The sequence below is a fragment of the Sinohyriopsis cumingii genome, chromosome 1 (genome assembly GCF_028554795.1).
Source record: "Sinohyriopsis cumingii isolate HCF-2022 chromosome 1, ASM2855479v2, whole genome shotgun sequence".
Lineage (NCBI taxonomy): Eukaryota > Metazoa > Mollusca > Bivalvia > Unionida > Unionidae > Sinohyriopsis > Sinohyriopsis cumingii.
The window spans coordinates 167,587,264-167,604,848 of NC_142961.1; the positions used below are offsets into that span (position 1 = coordinate 167,587,264).

The 17,585-nt window shown below is 33.9% G+C and overlaps 1 protein-coding gene across 1 annotated transcript in view; it reads left to right on the top strand.

Moving 5' to 3' along the window:
- Nucleotides 1-17,585, top strand: part of LOC149808340 (polypeptide N-acetylgalactosaminyltransferase-like) — a 126,630-nt gene that overhangs the window by 52,046 nt on the left and 56,999 nt on the right. Inside the window, exons 4-8 of the mRNA XM_089975896.1 lie at nt 5,804-5,871; nt 7,978-8,043; nt 12,082-12,203; nt 13,949-14,036; nt 16,847-16,934. Coding sequence (XP_089832022.1) covers nt 5,804-5,871; nt 7,978-8,043; nt 12,082-12,203; nt 13,949-14,036; nt 16,847-16,934 — 432 coding nt within the window. The remainder of the gene's footprint in view (nt 1-5,803; nt 5,872-7,977; nt 8,044-12,081; nt 12,204-13,948; nt 14,037-16,846; nt 16,935-17,585) is intronic.

Sequence of the window (17,585 nt, forward strand, 5' to 3'; positions counted from 1 at the left end):
ACACTTCACACAATATAGATCCATAATTATTATTCTTTATATACAAATGGAAATTACAGATTTTTCTGCGACAAAAAAGAAAGAGCCAGTTAAGCATAATTCAGTGCTACCAAACTCTATCCGCGCGATTATAATTGGGCCATCCGGTTCAGGTAAAACACAGCTGTTGCTGAACTTGATAATGAAGTGGATGAAATGGGATAAACTGTATTTGATAGCTCCATCTGTAGATGATCAACGATGCTATAACGTTATAAAAGATTTTAATGAGAGTGCAAGCGCGCTGAGTAAAGACGGTGAGGATGTTGTTGAATTTATCACTGATATCGAAGAAGCCCCCAGCGTCGAGGATCTTGATGAATCAATTAACAACCTAGTAGTGTATGATGATGTTATGTTGGACAAGCAAAAAAATCCCGCAAGAATATTTTCCCGGGGACGTCACAAAAACACTGATGTGATTTATGTTACTCAGCGTTATACACAAATTCCTAAAGTAATCAGGGATAATTGTAATCTTCTTGCGATATTCAATGGAGTTGATACACATACACTGAGAAATATTCATCAAACCTGGTGTGGTGGCGATATGGATTTAAATAAATTTAAAAATTTCTTCAGTCATGCTCAAAGAAAACCTCACGGATTTGTGACAATAAATTTACACGATCCCAGAACAAGATACCGTATTGGACTTGATACACTATTTGCAACATAAAAATGTTTTTCCTTGGAAACTCATTTCCCAGAGCAGCAGAGGGGATGGACCCGACCCATGGATTTTTCAATAACGACCCCGCCACGGAAACTGTTTCAGATTTATTGAAGTAACCCAAGTTGTCAGTGCAAACTCAACGAGTTTGTCCCTGGAAACTCTTCGAGTTTTCGGGGGACATTTTTTTTTGTCCTGTATTCTGAATAGAAGGGTTTATTTCGTCGAAATAAGCCCTCTATCGAGGAATAGTTTCCTGGAGGGGTTTATTGTGCAAAAAGTTTCGGTCTGTACAGCCCCTCTGCTGCTAATGGTGCTCCAAACTTCTTTAATTCTAATCCACTACTCTCTACTGAATCTCTTCAGATCAATTAAATTCTATTTTTGTCTGAGTCTTCATGCATCAGAAGTGAGATTTAGCAGTCACAATTTTTACAGCAGTCATGGTATCTTCATCAGTTTAAGGCTTTGGTTCCAATTTTGAATTTGCAAATGTTTTGCAAACCTTATCATAGAGTCTCATCAAGATTGGGTATGAATCAATATAAAGTTAAGACAGTTCATTCAATGAGATGCTTGTTTGCCCCATTTTACCTTGGGGTAAAGGTTACAGTCATTGAAACTTTGCATATTTTATTTTCTAATATTTCCCAAATCCCGTCATATATCTCATCATATTTGGCATTAATCATTATGAACCTATGACAGTCATTCTTTGATATGCTCAGTATTACCTTAGGGTCAAGGTCACAATCATAAAAATTCATGTCAAGGTTTTGGTGAAAGCTATTTTTGCCATTTGGTTTGTCACAACCCTGCTACTGTATTATAAATAATACTGGTCCACTACGGTATTATAAATAATACTGCTGAAGTAGTGCATTAAAATTTAATGACTCATGAGCCCCCAGTCAGCAGTTCCGACTCTCTAAATACATATAACAACTCAAGGTTGAATAAATAACAATTTTATCAAATATATGAATGCAAGAATTTCATGGACATAAATCTTCAGCTCAATATATCATAATACAATAATGGCCAGGTTGACCAAATGCCCTTTACTCTTTACTTCGTCATATAGAATTACTGTCCTATTGTGAGAGAGTGTCAGTTCAGTGAGTTTTCCCAAGTACTCATCTAATTTCTCTTCTTTCCTTCTTCCTTCCTCTTCCTCCTTCCATACACTGTGCCTCTTGTGTACACACTGGAAGTCTCCATGGCTTCTTTCTTATTCTCTCGGTGTCGTCATTTCGTACACCCTGGAATATCTCAGCACCGACTCACATGGCACCCTGGGGGCTTCCTGAAGAAATATAAGGGACATACACCTTTGTCTCCCTACTCTACTCTTTGAAATTAACCACTCTCTCATGGACCTTCCATCACACTAATAGGTGAACAATTTTACCAGGCCCTATGTACATATGAATTTCCACTTATCGGATTTATGCCTTACGCTCTATGCACGAATAGCATTACTCAATGAATTTTTGTAACACACTCACACTGTATCTACCCATCGTTATTATGTAATCATTCCTATTGCTTGCATCCAAAGAATTACAGAATTATACATATAAATACATATGCACATAAATCCAACTCCGTCTAATTTCACATAGTGCTCAATCTACATTCTGATAGATGTTAAGTACATCTCATAACTCAGTTATTTAATAAATTCAACAATATGATGGCGATTAAATATTTTAATAAATGCAACTATTCGTGAGGATTCAGTATTCTAATATATTCAAGTATCTACTTAAATCAAGCACAACAACTCGGCCAAGATACCGTCTAACTTTTGAGAAGCTTGTTTACACAGTTCAATTCCCTTCTTTTTATGAGTTAAGTCTCGGAGTGGCTTTTAGCTAAAATTCCCTCCTCAACATAAGCTTCTTGCTTTACTAGACAATACATCTCTCTCCCCTGAGAATTAGCAGCTCACTGACGGGTCTGTGTGCGTTTACGACTAAGAATGAAGCATTTTCCCACCTAAATTATTAGTCCCTCCCAGCAGAAGATCTAGCTTCTCTCATCTCTAATTAGTCGACATACCTACCGTTTGATATTCTTTCCGCCTGGGTCCAGGTTTTTTCACACCATCTTGGAGTGCTATGGGGTATCCGGCCTGAATATGCCCTTCGGCAGAAGCCTCACTTGCACAAAGACTAAATACCTTTGAAGCCAATTTAGAGATCCAAAATTATGTAACTCCTAGTAAGACGTCCAGCCCACATGCTCTGATTCTGCAAAATTCTGCCTTCGGTTCATTACATGGACAAGAATAGATAATGGACCAACATATCAGTCACTAGATTTCATATATAAGAATGGATAATTGACCAACACATCAGTCACTAGATTTCATATATAAGAATGGATAATGGACCAAAACATCAGTCAGATTTCATATATAAGAATGGATACTGGACCAATACTTCAGTCACTAGATTTCATATATAAGAATGGATAATGGACCAACACATCAGTCACTAGATTTCATATATAAGAATGGATGTGGGAGCAACACATCAGTCACTAGATTTCATATATAAGAATGGATAAAGGACCAACACATCAGTCATGATATTTAATAGACAAGAATGGATAATGGATCAATACTTCAGTCACTAGTTTTCATATATAAGAATGGATAATGGACTAACACATCAGTCACTAAATTTCATATATAAGAATGGATATAAGAATGGATAATGGACTAACACATCAGTCACTAAATTTCATATATAAGAATGGATAAAGGACCAGCACAACAGTCACTAGATTTCATATATAAGAATGGATAATGGACCAACACATCAGTCACTAGATTTCATATATAAGAATGGATGCAGGACCAGCACAACAGTCACTAAATTTCGTATTAAGAATGGATAATGGGCCAAGACTAAAGTCACTAGATTTCATATTAAGAATGGATAATGGACCAACACATCAGTCACTAGATTTCATATATAAGAATGGATGCAGGACCAGCACAACAGTCACTAAATTTCATATTAAGAATGGATAATGGGCCAAGACTAAAGTCACTAGATTTCATATTAAGAATGGATAATGGACCAACACATCAGTCACTAGATTTCATATATAAGATAGGATGCAGGACCAACACATGATATTTCATAGACAAGAATGGATACTGGACCAATACTTCAGTCACAAGATTTCATATACAAGAATGGATACAGGACTAACACATTAGTCACTAGATTTCATATAAGATATTCAATTGGTTCAGAATTTTCAAGAAATGCTATGCCAGATTCTGCAAGAACACAGAACTGATGATGAAAACTTGTGCACATCTGGTGTAAATACATAAAGGGAATAGTGTTTCAAGGATAAAGGCATCCAAGGTTCTTGAATAATGTTGACATTTTCTATATTTGCCTAGATGTTTTCCATATGATATAGCTGCAGCTCAGCTGCAATAAACAACCAGAAAGCTAACTACCTCCTTACAGTATACATGAGCAGAAATGTACTGCATGAAAAAGAGGCTGAGGAAAAGCTCCAAAAAATCTATGTAATCCTTTTCCAACAGTGTTTATGAATGACAAATTTATATGATGAATTCTCTGAATAGGAAGTGATAATTTCCTGACATCATAATAATAATAATAATAATAATAATGCGTATAATTTTAATAATTATAATAGCATTTGGTGCATGATTTTTTGCTAAAACACAGGTTTGAATAGTGAATCTGCATTCATAAAGGTCACATGTTTACAAGGTGCCAGTTTGACATTTTCACACGAGTGGCTGATAGAGATACATTGGACTGAAGCTTCTATATTCTGTCACACATGTTACTATTCTGTCACCAGTGTTACTAATCTTGACCCATGTTACTATTGTTACCCATGTTACTATCAGGAAACTGCATTGCATTAGTTGCATCACACCAAAAGTATGTATGACCACTTAGTTTTAATTTACTTTGCGACATTTTTCTTTGGGAGGTAATTTAATCTGTGCACAGATATTTTATGAAATAGGAATTCCTTAAGAGCTAGAAATCCACCTCTGCTTAACAACAGCAAGACAAAAATATCAAAATTACATTATCCCACACCTGGTCAACATGAAAGGAATATTCCTGCTTCATTAGATTATCTGACCTACTTCTCCTGCCTCCAGCCACTAAATTTGAAATAAAATGTTTTCTTTCCCAACCCAAACGATCATTCAGCATTCAAATTTTTGGGACAGCCAGTACTTGTTTTATTTTTACTGTTCATAATTTTAAAATATTCCTTGCATTCTCCATTGTATAATCATTATTAAGAATAATGAAATTTTTTGTACATCAAGGATGGGTCAATTAATCTTAGTCATTTTTAACTTTCTGTGGATGTGAAGTGATGTAAATTGATACAGAAAGAGAAAGGGGATGCATTCGAAATAAGGCCACAAGGGATGGAATGAAGGCAGAGTTCACCGCAGTAGATGTTGATTTAACTACCATTGAGTGACATGGAAAAAACAGTTTTGATAGACATGGAAAAACAGTAATTGAATGGTTGGGGAAAAAAATTGAAAAAGGAATGGGTTTTATGTTTCTTTTGCTTTGAATTGCAGAACAGATCAAGACTTGTTACTCCTCTCTTGCATTTCTAGTGCTTACAACTCTCTAATTGTCTGTAACTGCCTTGCTGTCATAACCAGTTTTGAATATAAACTTTAAGTTATTATATAGATCTGACTGAAAACTTTGTAATTTATGATTATATTGGCCAACTGCTGAGCTGTACAGGCAGTGTGAAACTGAATGAATTTAATGTGTTACAAAACGAACAAAGAAAATGAATTAATACAGGTTATGTAGTTATGAAAATATCAGAAAACAAAACTACTCCTGCTTTATGATAGTTTAAACACTTTCAGCTTTATTGTGTCTAGGTGTTAGGTAAGCTGCATCTGTTGTAGAGATATTGTCACCAACATTTTGTGTTCAGGTTTTGTTCTCATCAAGTTTTCTGACCTCAGTATTCAGTCCTTTAGGGTAATATTGCTAGTTTGCTTATGACGGAGTTTGTTTCTTTCTGTTTCAGTGTTTTCAGAATGAGTCCTGAACATCTGATCAAAGAAATTATTCTCGTGGATGATTTCAGTGATGACGGTAATTAGGCAACGTACAGCACTTCATTTATGATAAGCCCAGAGGGCCTGAATTGTAATTTTGTATGGATTCACTATGAAGCAGAGTGTATTGTATTACAGTGTTGTCCATCCATCCATCAGTCTGTCTTTTTGTTATCAGTTTCATTTCTTGAGTTGTACACCTGCAGTTAGTCAACTTTGTGGATGGCTTGCATGTGGGGTATGCATCAACCATATAGAGTCAAAAGCTCAAAGGTCAAGGTCACTGTGACTGAAAGAAAAAGGAAAGATGGTTGGCATAAAATAACTCATTCTCTATGAGCTACAGTTAGTAATATTTGTAGATGTGTTGGACATGGGGCATGGAAGAACTTCGCAAGTTTGAGTTCAGAGGTCAAAGGCACTAACTGAAAGAAGAAAACTGTTGCCACACAATAACTTCAGTTTGACAGTAACAAATCTTTGTGGATAACTTGCACATGGGGTAAAGAAGAACCCATACCAGTTTTGGGTGTCAACAGGCTGAAAGTCAAGGTCACTGACATCACAAGCCTGGACCAAACATGGTGTATATACATGTATACACTTATATATCGTCATTATGGATGTTCTTCAGATAGATATATTATACTTTCTAAATATTTTTGTGAATCAACAATTTGACCTCATTGTTATGTCATTTATGTCATTGTTTATAGGGTTTGATATAAACAATGTGATATCTATATGCAACACTTGCATTAAAAAAAAACACATTTAAAAGCCTAAGAAGCCAATAGAAATTCTTCACAGTCCCTTAAAAAAATTTTCTCCAGAAATGCAGTCAATAAAGTTATGAAAGTACATAATTATATTGATATGATGTATAAAGAGGTACGTACAGATTAAGACAACCAAAAACAACAAAGCAGATTAAAGTATACACTACCACAATTGAGTGATTGCATCTATATTGTTACACTTACAGTCAAGCTTCAGACAGAATCTTCACTTTAAATTGTCAGTGTTAAAATAACAATAAATGCCATTGTGGCTTTGTTTAAAATTAAAGTAAGAAGAGAGAGCAGTTCAAAAGTTAAATCCAATTAAGCAAGAAAGGACATATCCAAAATATGCTGTTTGGTTACTCATAATAAGAACAGCCAGTCAAATAAGTTTGTTAGGGAAATTCTCCACTGAGTAAACTTGTACCTAATAATAAGATCAGAGGACAAGTACTAACCACTGTGAAAAAAGGAATGAGCGATGATCAGGATGATAATTTTTCATCTAAAGAAGGTAATAAGTTTAAACAGCAGATGGATTGGCCAGGTATTGTGGTAGAAATACAACAAAACATTGAATACCTATGTTTTACAAGTGTTGTCAAAGCAGAAAAATGTTCTCAGTCCAAGTGTTTAACATTTTAAAAAGTTAGCCCTTGTCAGCAAAGTGGGCTATAACATACACAAGCATTCCTCCTCATATATTAAAATTGCATCAAAAAGCAGTACTCTTGTTACTGTATTTGACAAGGTGCCAGACTTGGCAGTTGAAGACAACACTTTTGAAAAGACTATTCTTCCTAATGTCAAGTACCAGTGTCTGAATGAACCCAGCTTAATGAGTTCAAAATTCATTTATGAAAAATGTTTTCACATTATTAGAGAGAAAATATTACACTTTCCATGGGTCTTACTTGTAGATCTTCACTCACCATGTCCAACCAGTGACACCCAAAGAAGGATCAGAAACAGTTTAAAAACAAATGACCAGAAAAAGATATTTTCAGATGTTACAAAATTTAATTGTGAACAACACATTTCTTTCTTGACAATGTATCAGTACTTTCGCCATATTGATTATACTAATTCTAAACCACTTTTATTATTGTGAGCTGAAAGTTCAACATCCTAGAGAGATTCATACATATTTCAGCTGCCAACTTTTTGAGTCACAGTATAAGAACTGCTGCAATTACATAGTTGTTTATGGATTTATTTTGGTTTTGTTCTAGTTTCATTATATATCATAAATACAACCAAACAGTTGATTGAAACTTTAACTATGTTTTGCTTATGCTCCCTTCCCCAATACCATATACATACATATTTAATACACAATTTACTTTTTGAATCATTTACAGCCTCAGATGGGGAGGACCTGGCAAAAATAAAGAAGGTCAAAGTGTTGAGAAATGACAAGAGAGAAGGTACGAAAACTAGATACAGCAAAATTGTTTCAGACAAATCTTTCAAGATGCAGAATTTCAAAGAAAGAAAAGGAACATAATTTTTAGACCCAAAATAATGCATTCTATGGTAGCAGTTAGTTGAATGAGTTTTTACATGACCACCATAAAATGGAGCATGTTATGTTGTTGTCTGTCTATCGATCTGCCTGTTCCCTTTTTTGTGTCAGCTCATTAACTCGACTTCTTCACATCAGTCATTATAAAACTTTTTAAGTGGTTTGCATTTGGAGCAAAGAAGAAACCTGTTGATTTTGAACTCAAAAAGTCAAGATCACAGGGATTGAAAGAAGGAAGAAAAGTGATTCAACACAATAACTTCACTGTTACACTAGATACCATAATCAAATATACATCATTACAAAATTTTCTAAGTAGCTTGTATTTGGGTGAAGGAAGAAACCAAAAGATTTTGGGGTCAAAAGGTCAGAAAGATCAAGTTTGTAGGAATTGAAAAAGGAAAATTTTATTCAACACATTAACCTGTATACTTGAGACTTTAATTGAACTTTGTTATGGCTTGCATTTGTCACAGAAAAATATCCGAGACAGTTTTAAAACTTGGCAGTTAAAGTAAAGAAATGGTATTGAATTTCTGGAAATTCTTTTTGACCATAAGAGCATCAGTCCCACAAATGTCAACCATTATGTTTTTGGTATAATCATTATGCTTTCCTTTTTTTACTTAAATATGTCTTATGCTTGCCTGTATAAGGATTACACTTTTCTGGTACATTTGAAAATAAAATTAAAATAAAGCTATAAAAAGTTGTCTGTATAAGGATTACACTTTTCTGGTACATTTAAAAATAAAAATAAAGCTATAAAAAGTTGTGTTCATCATTTCTATCATCATCTCTTTAATCTCACTCATCATATAAATTAGAGGATGTTATAAAAAGAAGACTGCTGTGAAAGAATAGTGTAAGAGTACATTTGTCTATCCTAGATGTTTTGTGCTTTCCTTATTTTCTATTTATAGCAATGGTACATGCCACATTTCCAAGAAAAATATGCGTTTCTTCAATTTGAAACTTTGCCAGAGAGATTCATTATATTCATAATAGAGTACGTTAGCAGAACAGTCTATACTTTTTAAAGGAAATGGTGCCATATGTTAAGCAAATCAGGCATTAATGGTGTAACTTGTAGATATTCTGTGACTGAAAAATGCTAGAGCATATGGATCATTTCAAACTTCAAAAGTTGTCAGATCAGTAAAAAGACAAATTAACACCATTTTACAACTTTAAAAAGATGAATATTAGAGTGATACAGAGTGATGCAGTACAGCACTCAGATTGAGCACACCATCATGCTTATTGCAAAATTTGTGAACTTCATGAACATTCAGTGAAATGAGACATTTAGACTGGTTAAAATGAATATTGAAAATAAATCATTTGTCAGTATGTTTTGTGTTGGTATTCTGGTTCTAATCCAATAGGATTTTGCCCATTTTTGACAGGAATTATGACCAACTGCAGAACCATGTTAGTAGTAAACAAAACATGCATTTATTTCATGCATTGTACTGTAATTATGGCATGTAATATATAAATTATACTTTTATGTTCAGATTACACTTTTCAGCCACTTACATTAGCAATAATTATGCCTATACTGCTCTGTGTTGGCATGTAGGTAGTCCCTTTGAGGGACTCTTATTTTTAAAAGGTGGTTGAGGATTTGTACTGAAAATTGCCAGTTCTAGAAAAACTTTGCTTACCCTGTCAATTCATCTTTCTGTCTGTCAAACTTGCTTAAGTTTGATCTACATTTAGGTATGTTTTTCAAGTTTTTACCAGTCTTACTAATAAGGTGTCATGTGACAGAAATGGCCTCCTTAGCTGATGATTTTGCCACCTACTGTATATAATGTTATGTCAGGTCCAACTGCAAACAACATAGACCCATATCTGCTGGTGCATTATGTGGTAGCAGATCAGGGTCTTTGTTGTTTGTTCTACTGATTGGTCCCAGCAAACTGCATAGACCCAGATCTGTTGGCACATTATACAATGGCAGATCTGGATCTATGCAGTCTGCAGTAGGATCTGTTAAGGAAGCATTAGGAATTGAACCATCTACTAGTTTTCACTGGTTACCAAGTTTACCATCATTTGTGATAGTTCCATTATTGCCCTAAGCCAAGTTTACCCTCATTTGCATAGGAAAATCTTTAGTAATTGCAAACAAAGTATGACACTTTTTATACAGATTTAGTGACTTTAATTAAATATGGGAAAATTCCAATCAATTTAGTCTTTTAGAATTATTACAGGTCAGAGTTTCTGTAGTATTACCTACATTTTAGTCTACTTTGTGGTGTCTAGCAGTTTTTGCTCCATAAGTCTATCTGTATTCTGTAATACTGTGCAATCACTCACACCTTTAACGTCAGTATAGCTTGGTATGCAATTTTTTAAATACAGATAGTTTGACCAATGTAGGGAAGGCAGAAAGGAAATTTGTTTGCTTAACACTATTTTTCAAAAAATTAAAAAAATAATAATAAAATATTCTGGTCCACAATTATACTTTTCTAAAATAAAATAAGGTGGAGATTTCAACCAGAGAGGTCATTTATTGATTCCCAAATGGGACTCTGAGAATTGGAACCTCCACTATAACTTTAGAGTTTAACTCCAACACATAGATCCTTTTATATTGATATAATTATTCCTAAATTGACCTAAAAAGAATATTTGTTTCTCCAGAGCAGAATATGGTGGAGATTTCAACCAGAGAGGTCATATATTGACACCTTAATGGGACTCTGAAACCTGGAATCTCACTATATCATTTGACTCTAACCTTTTCACTGTAAAATATTTAACAAATTATCTTTCTCCTTTTAGAATAGAGTGTGGTGCAGGTTTCAACCAGAGAGGTCAGCTTTGACTCCCTAGAAGGGGCTCTGTGATTTAGAATCTTCACTTCAAATTTAGACAATATAAACACATTTGGATTATTTTTTTTATTTAAAAGACTATTTAATAATTTAAATTTTAATTGTCTTTTTTCTTTTTTCAACAGAGTATAGTGGAAATCTCAACCAGAGAGGTCCAACTTTGGAAACTTGGGACTTCCACTATAACTTCAGAACAAACTTAGAAAAAGAACCTGATTTGGAATTATGTGCTATGACACAATGAGTTAAAACTTAAATTATAAATGATGTTGCCATTACATCCTCATAATAGAAACTTCAACTTTGAACACAACAATTATGTGCTACAGTACATTCAATTTAAACTTAAAATAACAGAAAATTCTCCCAACACACAGTGTATGGAGGAATTCATCTATCTCCAATTGATAATGAAATTTTTGTGCTATGGCACAACCAAATAAAATTTAAAGCAAATGAATGACCCCCACCACCATGTGTGGGAAACCCATGTATTGAAATCAAGCGAACAATACCTAAAACCCATACCCCTATATGCTATGGCATATATTCCTATAACAGACACACTACATGCGTACAGAAACAATAATACATCTCAGACAGTTATTATTTTTGTGGGTATAATAGATAGGAAGAAAACTTATACATTTGGACTAGATAAGCTGTCTGGTCATTTAGCATACAAAACATTATACATACATACATACATACATACTTTTTTATTACAAATAACACAATACGGACAGAAAGACTCTGGCAAAGTCACTTCAAATAATCAAAACAGCTTTAAAAGGGTAAGGAAATTAACCCAGGGCCGTAACTAGCGTTTGGGTTAATAATACAACCCCAATCCGAAGTAACGTGGAAATCAGGCCCACTGTTAGCCCAGACAAAGGGAAGAAACTGCCACATTACAGACATCATAGCGATATGACTGAAAAATTGTTAAAGCTACATTAAAAATCCAAATCACATCATATCACATGACAGTATCAAAGTATTTAATGATAACCTTTATTGGATGATATCTTATAAGAATAATGATATTTCAGAACTAAGTTTTTGTGACATATTCTGATTGACAGGTTTGATGAGGTCACGAGTTAAAGGTGCTGATGCAGCCCAAGCCAAGGTGCTGACATTCCTAGACAGCCATTGTGAATGTAACCAGAACTGGCTGGAACCCTTGCTAGACAGAGTGGTACAGGTATATTTCACATAATTAAATAACCTATTTTTAAAAACTAAGATTGAATAAACCAATCAAACAAACTGAACAGATTTTTAGAAGCATTAATTGTTGTGGAATGTGATCTTGATGATGGAGGAAATCAGAAGACCACCAGAAACCACTTACCAGAACCAAGATAACTTAAAATTGTTTTTGACTTCTTTGTTTCATATTGATTATAGAACAAGTTCTGACAACTTGTAAAGTCAATCAGGTTTATGGTTCTTGGTATTCCATGATTAAATTATATATACAGAATTTATTATGGTAATACCCTCCAACTGTGGTGTGACCATCCATCAATCTGTCTGTAACCATATCACCTAAACTGCTGGGTGGAAATTAAGCAAGCTTAATACATAGGTTGTACCCATATGGTAATCATGTGCAGAAGGTTTATGATGTTAGGCCTTTGTCTTGGGGTCGATCAGGGAGGGATAGAGGTCTTAAATATTTTTTACCAAACATGTAAATGTATATATAGAAGGAGGACACATAATTTGTTTAACAGATTTGGGCTGTGACTTTCTGGAAGGTTCGGGAAAGGGGAAGTGGGCATTTTGTAATAATAATGGATTTTTAGTTCAGCTAGAAGAGCTTATGGGAAGGTCTGTTTTCTGTCTTTTGTTGTCCAGCCATCTGTTAACTCAAATTTGTTGTAATTACTTCTTCAACTTGGAGGATTGCCATGAAATACATGAACATTCATCCCATTTTCTAGTTGGCCCTAAAAGAAAATGGTGCCATTCAGACATCCAATATGGTAACTACAACATTCATTTTCAGAATTGTGTTATCACTACCCCTCCTGAACAGTTAGTCCAATTTTTTATAATAAGACTTTGCATGATGTTTAGTTGGTTCTAAAGAAATTGGTGGTGATGTGACATCTAGAATGACTACAATAATATTGCAGCAATCTTAAAAACATTTTTACCACTACTACACCTGAATGGAAAGTCAGATTGACATGGGGTTTTCACCATATTTAGACTTGTCTAGTTGTCCCTAAATAAAAATGGTGCCTATTTGATGTCCAGTATGGCTATAACAACAACCTTCTAGAAATCTTGCTATCACTACTTCTCATGAATGGAAAGTCAGATTGACATGGTGTTTTACCATAAGACTTTTTGTTGAATTGGCCCCGAATGAAAATAGTACTGATCTGATGTCCAGTAGGGCCACCATGGCAGCCATCTTAAAATCTTATGACTGCTTCTCAGAATGGATGGTCATATCAACATGGGCTGTGCACTAAAAGACTTGTTATGATATCTGACTAGTCCTAAATAAAATGGTGCAGATCTGATGTCTAAAATTGCTACCATAGGAACCATCTTGAAAATCTTGTTATTGCCATTCCTCCTGAATGGTGATATGAACATGGAGGTTCATTAACAGAATTTGTATGGTCCTAAATGAAAATGGACAATGTGTCTTTAAAGTGGAGAGCTCATAAGATATACAAAGGGAGCTAATAATATGTACATACACATTATAGGGATTGCTTTATAATATGAATGTACACTTACTATGATGACCTATTACTTAATCAGTCTATGCAAAATATGCATTTTTTAAGTCCATTGTGCAGATATATCAAAATATGCTCAGTTTATCAATTTAAATTATGTGAAAGCATTGTTCAGGGATTATAATCTACCATAGCATGATTCACAGGCAGAACAGTTTTCCACTGACTTTTATTCTGTTTTCAGGACAGAAGCCGAGTGGTTAGTCCAATCATTGATGTTATTAACATGGACAACTTTGAGTATATTGGGGCATCAGCTGATTTAAAAGGAGGTATCACTAATTGTATCAGTTTGTATTTGCCATATGTAGTTAAAATAATATGTACTGGAGAATACTGTTGGGATCAGTTGCCATTTGAAGCTGAGATTGATAAAGACTTTATTTTTGAAGAAGAATTTATATTGGTACATTCTCTTCAAAAGTTTAAATGTTGAGCTTATTTGTTCATAAAATTAAAAATTAAAAATTGTTTTCTGAAGTAAAGAGCTATAGAAATAGTGTTGGCATAATATCATACAGCATTTTTCTCTATTTGAAAACCAGTAAATTAGCTATTTTTAGTATATCTTTTCTGCAACTCCTTGTACACTAAAGGGACCAGCATCTCATATTTTAATGACTAGAACGCTGAATTTTAAATATATTTTATGATTGCAAAAATCAACAAATTTAATACAGGGACCACACTGGTGACAAAATATACCATCTGGAGATTTTGTTTTGGTGACAACATTTTTGACTGCTAAACTTTCATATATACTGTTTTGTGTTTGGAGTGCAGAAAGTCAAAAAGGCACCATGAAAGGAAGCTGCAAACTTGATATTAAATGCACTGGAATCCAACGGTGCATTGTTATGTCATAATCTTCTTTGTTAATGTCTACAGTGAGGACTGTGATACATTCTAATGGTCATGCTGCTGGACAAGTTACAATCAATCAAACTCTGAAGGCAGGAACAGGAATGGCTACAATCAACAAAATGAAAAAATAGTTTTGCAGAAACTTCAAAGAAAACTGATTACCATTGAAGCACCAATGATTCTGTATATATACTAAATAAATATATAAAAAATTTCAGTCTCGATAAGTATTCAACAATTATGTGATGTTGCTGCCGCAATAACAAATGGACATTTGGTCCTCAAAATTTGGCCTTTAGCAGAGATTTCAATAACACATGCACCCTTCATGAAGGCAAGTTGATGACAATTTTCAATAAATTAACAAAGCAACTTTGATCAAAGAAAGTCACCACCAAACTTGAATAATAGCAATGGAATCTGATTTTAAAAAATAGATTGTTGCATTTTCCAAAGTGATTCAGATACATTTATTGTGCTGTGAAAATTTTAAATGCTTATGATCACTACCAATGGCATCAAAAAATGAAAAAATAAATTTCCAGTCTTTTGAAACTAGATACCTGGCTATCATGTTAATTGAAGGTGGGACATCTCACAAAGATACTTGTTAAACTTTTAATTTATTGACATGTTTTCATTTCCCAATGAATAGCCTCATCCGCTTGGTAGACATGGCAAGATGTCTTGGGCTGACCAATATCTAGGCCAATTCAAGTACATGTACATATATCATGTAAACCACAACTATACACCATGTGCTACTAGAAACAATGAATGTTATTAGTTAATTGTTTAGTGACACATGTTTATTGACAATGGGATATAGATTAAATGAAGACTGCCATGATATATATGTGTTATTTGTGTTTTCTAATGGAATTCAACTGGTACTTGAATTTTCGAACATGTGATCTATACTCAAATTCATGGAATTTTCATATATATATATATATATACAGTACTTAATGCATTATGGATTGTATTACACAAATGTAAGTTGCCAATACACAAGTGTATTTCAGACTATTTTTGTCTTCATTTAATCAAAATTTCCATTGTTTATTTACTCTCTTTTTAAGTCCTACTCACTGAAGACAGGTCATCCCTTACAAACAAATTGAACTTGTATGCTAAATTTGAGTTTATTTTTAGCCCCCCCCCCCAATACTTACCTTGATATCCGCTTATGTCAGCAATATTAACTTGCTTCCAAGGATGTCAAGATAAATGGGTAGTATTGTATTATGAAAATGGCAACATATTTTAAAAATTTGTGTCAAAATATTTAGGCTGGCTAATTTTTGGCAACAACGTTTTTAAAGCCAGCACCATCCCTGTTACTGACACAACCTAGTTACATGTTAGTTTGTCTGTCTGTGCAGGATATTATGTTTTGAAGCACGTACATTCCAGGTCCAAGGTGAACTGTGTATGTGATTCAGGATTCATAAAATTTTCAAACCCCCTGGTAAGCTAACATGTTATGAATTCATTACCTCATAAATGTTATATAAACAAATTTGTTACCAAAATAACAAATGAATCTGTTAGGTGCAATTTCTAGCAGAGCAGTTGTCTCCGTTGGACTAATGTAGAATCCACTCAAAACAACTGATAAATCAGCGTTGTTTAATTAAAGCCTAACCTTCTTTTGCTGCATAATTTACACTGATGAACAAGCCATAGAATAACTTTTTTGTTTATATAATAAAAGCATTTGTTGCAATTTGATCATAAATTAATATTTAGATTTTAACTTTTAAAGCAGCGGTTGTTTGCCAGGTTTTTTTCCCAGGTTGCTTATTGCTACTTGTCATGTGACTTGCTTTTACCCCACTTTTAAGACACATGATCTAGTTGTGACCTTTGTGAAATTCTTACACTTGACTAGAACAATTTTCAAGCAGAAACACTGGATTCAATATTTGGAGAAATGATCAAATTAAAAAATGTATCCATCACCTAGGACAATATAACACCTGTATCTTCAGAATTATATCCATGATTTTAAGTATCAATGAAAAGTATTCAGTTTTTGTACCAAACCACAAAATTTGATGCCCATAACTTTAATTCACAGCATTTTATTAAAATGGAAAATATTTTTACATCTTAGACCTGTTCTCTTTGGTTTGGGTTAGGACATGGGTAATTGTGGGATGGAAGAGCATCATTTAACAATTGTTTGTTTAAATTGTGTACATTCTGTCTTCAGGATTTGGATGGAATCTTGTGTTCAAGTGGGATTACATGACATCAGAAGAGAGAAATGAGCGTATGAATAACCAAATTGGTCCCATTAGGTATGGTGAATTTATTTTTGGATGTGCCAACTTTCATAGGGATGACATGAATTATGCTTGTATTAAATTTCCTTCCCCTTTCCATTTTGTTCGTAAAGTTTTTGTTAGAATTTACTGAATGAATGAAGGCAGATGAATTTTTGCCTGACTTACAAAATTAATTGTTTCTTGCACACCTACTTTTCTCATATGCCAACATATGAAATGCATCAGGTTTTGAATAATATACGTACATTATGAGTATATTTTCTACTTCAGTAAGATTATCAGATGTTGGCTAACACATAAAATGGCTTCTGAAGGAGCTATTTTGCTAAATTGTGGTTTTAGATATAATTTTAGAAGACACATTAACAGAAATGGAAAATGAACTTGTATGATAAATGTTTTTTTTTTAAATATATGATTTTCTAGAGATGTCTGAATTTTTCAACCAGTAAATAATTAAAAAACACTGATCAGAAGTCCTTCTCTTGGTCAGTGTTGTTAGATCATTTATGTTGCCAATTTGTATGCACTCACTGTGAGATCATTTATGTTGCCAATTTGTATGCACTCACTGTGAGATCATTTATGTTGCCAATTTGTATGCACTCACCATGAGATCAGAAGAAAGTATGTTGTTCTGCTGCTGTCCATATATCTGCACAT